This window comes from Geotrypetes seraphini, chromosome 16 (genome assembly GCF_902459505.1).
Source record: "Geotrypetes seraphini chromosome 16, aGeoSer1.1, whole genome shotgun sequence".
Lineage (NCBI taxonomy): Eukaryota > Metazoa > Chordata > Amphibia > Gymnophiona > Dermophiidae > Geotrypetes > Geotrypetes seraphini.
The window spans coordinates 4033290-4037262 of NC_047099.1; the positions used below are offsets into that span (position 1 = coordinate 4033290).

General features: G+C 41.7%; 1 protein-coding gene across 1 annotated transcript; it reads left to right on the top strand.

The window, feature by feature from the left end:
- The first annotated feature begins 1031 nt into the window (after positions 1–1031).
- Positions 1032–1991, top strand: LOC117350368 (olfactory receptor 1G1-like). The gene has a single exon (XM_033924638.1). The coding sequence runs from the start codon at positions 1032–1034 to the stop codon at positions 1989–1991; it is 960 nt and encodes a 319-aa protein (XP_033780529.1).
- Positions 1992–3973: the final 1982 nt, after the last annotated feature.

Consider the following 3973-nt stretch of genomic DNA (forward strand, 5'->3'; position numbering starts at 1 on the left):
ATTTGTGTTCTGGGACCCTTTACACCTTGAACAATTCTTGTTAGTTCATGAATCTCATAAGAAATGGTGAAATGACTAGGTTTTTTTTTGGAGTAAGAATTAATACCAGTTAAATTATAGAAATCTAAGTGATTTCCTGTTTTATTAAGATATCAGATTTTTTCTTTATTAATCTGTTTTCCTAAAAGTTTAAATGAAAGTCTCCCTAAACGTGGGCTTGATGGAAACTGATGATATATATTGTTTAACAGTGTCTTCATTTTGATTATTACTTTTTATATTCCATTCCTGTATAAGAATTATTTGAAAATCGCAATGAAAAAAACCCCAAACAAAAAAACTTTGGAACCAACTCCCCCCCTGCCATCAGGGCAATTGACAATCTACTACCCTTCTGGAAGGCCGTGAAGACACTCCCGGTCTCCAACTTTAACCGACCAAGACATGGTGCACCTGAGACTTTCTGTCAACCAATACTTGTTCTCTTATGTAGCGCAGTCATGCGGGTACCATTTTTAGATTCAATATAGCATGTGTGTTTTTGGATTCACTGTAGCATGTGCGTTATTGATACCCATCTTAAATTCCCTGTAGCATGTATGTTATTGATCCTGAAGACTTCTGTGTACATATCTTTGTAACCCGTTCTGGGATCCTGGGGAGGACAGGCTATAAAACGAATTAACTAACTAACCCCCTCTTTTACGAACGCATAGTGCGGGTTTTAGCGCCGGCAGCGGCGGTAATTGCTCTGATGCTCATAGGAATTCTATGAGAGTTGGAGCTTTTACTGCCGTGACCTTCAATAGAAAACCCTAACATGGCTTGATAAAAGGGGGAGGATAATGTCCATAAGATGTGATTGAGCCTTGGTAAGACGCCAGACGGTATAAGCTGAGCGTAGAATTACAATTGAATAACTGAAGGATGTAGGTGTAGGTAGAAAAGAGCTGATTAAGCTTTGGCTTTATCTTTCATTTGCGTTCAATGAACTCCCTTTTAATGGCTCCACTTTTTCTTCATTTCCCAGAATGCACGAAGGAGGAAATACCACCACAGTGACAGAATTCATGATTCTGGGGTTTCCTGAATTTCCAGACCTGCAAATCCCCCTTTTCCTCCTGTTTCTATTGATGTATCTGACTGTACTGATCGGGAACCTCACTATAATAACCGTGACATGTCTGAACCCTCGTCTGCACACCCCCATGTACTTTTTCCTCTGTAACCTGTCCGTTCTCGATATCGCTTCCACCTCAGTCACCGTCCCAAAGTTGCTGGACATCTTCTTAAGTAAAAGTCAGCATATGTCTATAAATGGGTGCTTTACTCAGGCGTATTTTTTCATACTCTCGCTAAGTGTCGAATCTTTCCTGCTTGCGGCCATGGCTTTCGATCGCTATGTCGCAATATGTCACCCCCTGCACTATACTACGATTATGAACTGGAATGTCTGTGTCCTGATGGCTTCAGGGTCCTGGATCTTTGGGTTCCTGGAGCCAGTGACGTACACTGTTCTTCTATCAAGAATCTCCTACTGTAGATCCAACAGGATCAACCATTTTTTCTGCGATCTCTCAGCGCTGCTAAAACTCTCCTGCACCAGCACCTCTACCATCGAGTACATGACTCACATTTTAGGGACTTTAGCAGGGATGCCGTGTGTTATCACAACCTTAATTTCTTACAGCTACATCATCTGCACCATCCTGAAGATCCGTTCGGCGAAGGGCAGGTGCAAGGCCTTCTCCACCTGCTCCTCCCACATCACGGTCGTTATTCTCTTCCACGGCGCCCTGCTGTTTTCATACATGAAACCAACGTCCAAGCAATCCCTGAATCAGAATAAACTCTGTGCTGTGTTGTATAATGTTTTAATTCCTATGCTCAATCCCATGATTTATAGCCTTAGAAACCAAGAGGTCAAAAAAGCCCTAAGAAAATTATTTAGTAGAAAAGTATTTTCTAGAGATCAGAACGTCCACCAGTGATCGTCCAACCTCAAGTCTGAGGAGCACCCTGTACAAACAGGACATCGCCTTCCTAACAACATATTACAAAGGCACCCAAAACCTTAGGGCCAAAATGGTTTGCAATCTCCCCAGTTTACAAGTTTCATTCAAATACTATTATATATAAAGTGCCATAGGAGACATTCATGTTGTCCATTTGTCTTTCTGCCTCTTTTTAATTGTGTTTTATAATAATTTTGCTTAAATTAAGCACGTTAATATTTTTCATGTTTGTTTTATCTCTCACAATGTTGTGGTTGATTTTGCAATTAGCCAGGTGAGAATTTATTTGTATCTTCTGTATGAAGGGACTCGGCTTTGGTTTTAATGAATTCATTGATCAAATTGTGTTTTTGTTGTTTTTTTTAAATCCCCCCAAACTGTTTTTTCCTTGCAAGCTGCATGTTTCATGGGGTTGAGAACCACCTCATAGAAACATAGAGTATGATGGCAGAAAAGGGCCTTTGGCCCAACAAGTCTGCCCACTCGAATAACCCCCCCCCCCCTAAGCACTTCCTCGAAGTGAACCCACATGTTTTTCCCATTTATTCTTAAAATCAAGCACATTGTTGGCCTCTACTTCCTGAAGTAGATTAGATTATATATCTGTATATATCTCTGAGAACAAGCTCCAAGGATCAACCACCCTTTCGGTGAAGAAATACTTCCTAATGTCACCATGAAATCTCCCACCCCTGATTTTTAGCAGATGCCCTCTTGTCATCGTAGGTCCTGTAAGAAAAAGGATGTCTTCTTCCACCTCCATACGGCCAGTAACATATTTAAACGTCTCTATCATGTCTCCCCTCTCTCTGCGTTCCTCGAGAGAGTATAGCTGTAACTTACCTAGACGTTCTTCATATGGGAGATCCTTGAGTCCTGAGACCATCCTAGTGGCCAACCTCGGTTCCTTTGTGATGTATTCGCCAGGTAGTGCGTGGTTAATTGAAGCCACGTACCACTGATTCCTGATATAAATCTTGACATGCACATTGGATGCCAATCCTCACTGTTGTGTACCGCTGGGCACATCTTTTGTGGATGCCCCTGAACTGTCCGTGTCTTCCCATGTCCGCACCCTTTTTGAGTTGTGCATAATCCAATTTAGAGTCACGATGTCACACAGTGTCGCACAGCCAGATCAGCACTCACATCATAATTAGTGTCAATTAAGTTCTTGCAAGCTTCTAATCGAATCATTAGAGCCCATTAACTATTTTGGTCACCTTTTATAGAATTTGGGAGGCACACATGCCCATGTTTGGAATAATGGTCCATATACACATACAGGCCTGATTCTATAAGATGCCTAAAGTTAGGCACCTAGATTGGCAAGCCATACCTAGTAGTTTTAGGGTGGTTTGAAATGGGTAATTGATCTTATCTTATCTCCGCGAAGATTCCTGTCTTTCTAAATTCAAATCAAAGCTAAAAACATTTTTATTCAAGGATGCCTTTGACTGCTAATATCGCCTTAAGCAGATAGGATACTAACTCCCTTCCTTTCCTATCGAACACTGTATTTCTTCCCTCATCTCTCCTGTAATCATGTTTGTATGTCTTAGTCAATTATGATTATGCGTGAAATTATATATTTTTAGCCTTTTAATTATGTATACCGCTTAGACAATTATCCTTTCCCCATCCCTTTTACTAAACTGCAATAGCGGTTATTAGTGCAGGGAGCTGCACTGAATGCTCTGCGTTGCTCCCGACCCTCATAGGAACTCTATGAGCATCGGAAGCAGTGCGGAGCATCCAGCAAGGCTCCCTGCGCTAATAACCGCTATCGCAGTTTAGTAAAAGGGGTGGGGGATGGGGAGAGACTAAGCGGTATATCAAAGTTAGTAAAACTTGAAACTTACAAAGCCGTGGTATTGGCTGTTGCGTGGCAAACGCTCTGACTCCCATTAAATCCCATTGGGCGTTAGAGCGATTAGTGCAGCATCAGCCAGTTCTGC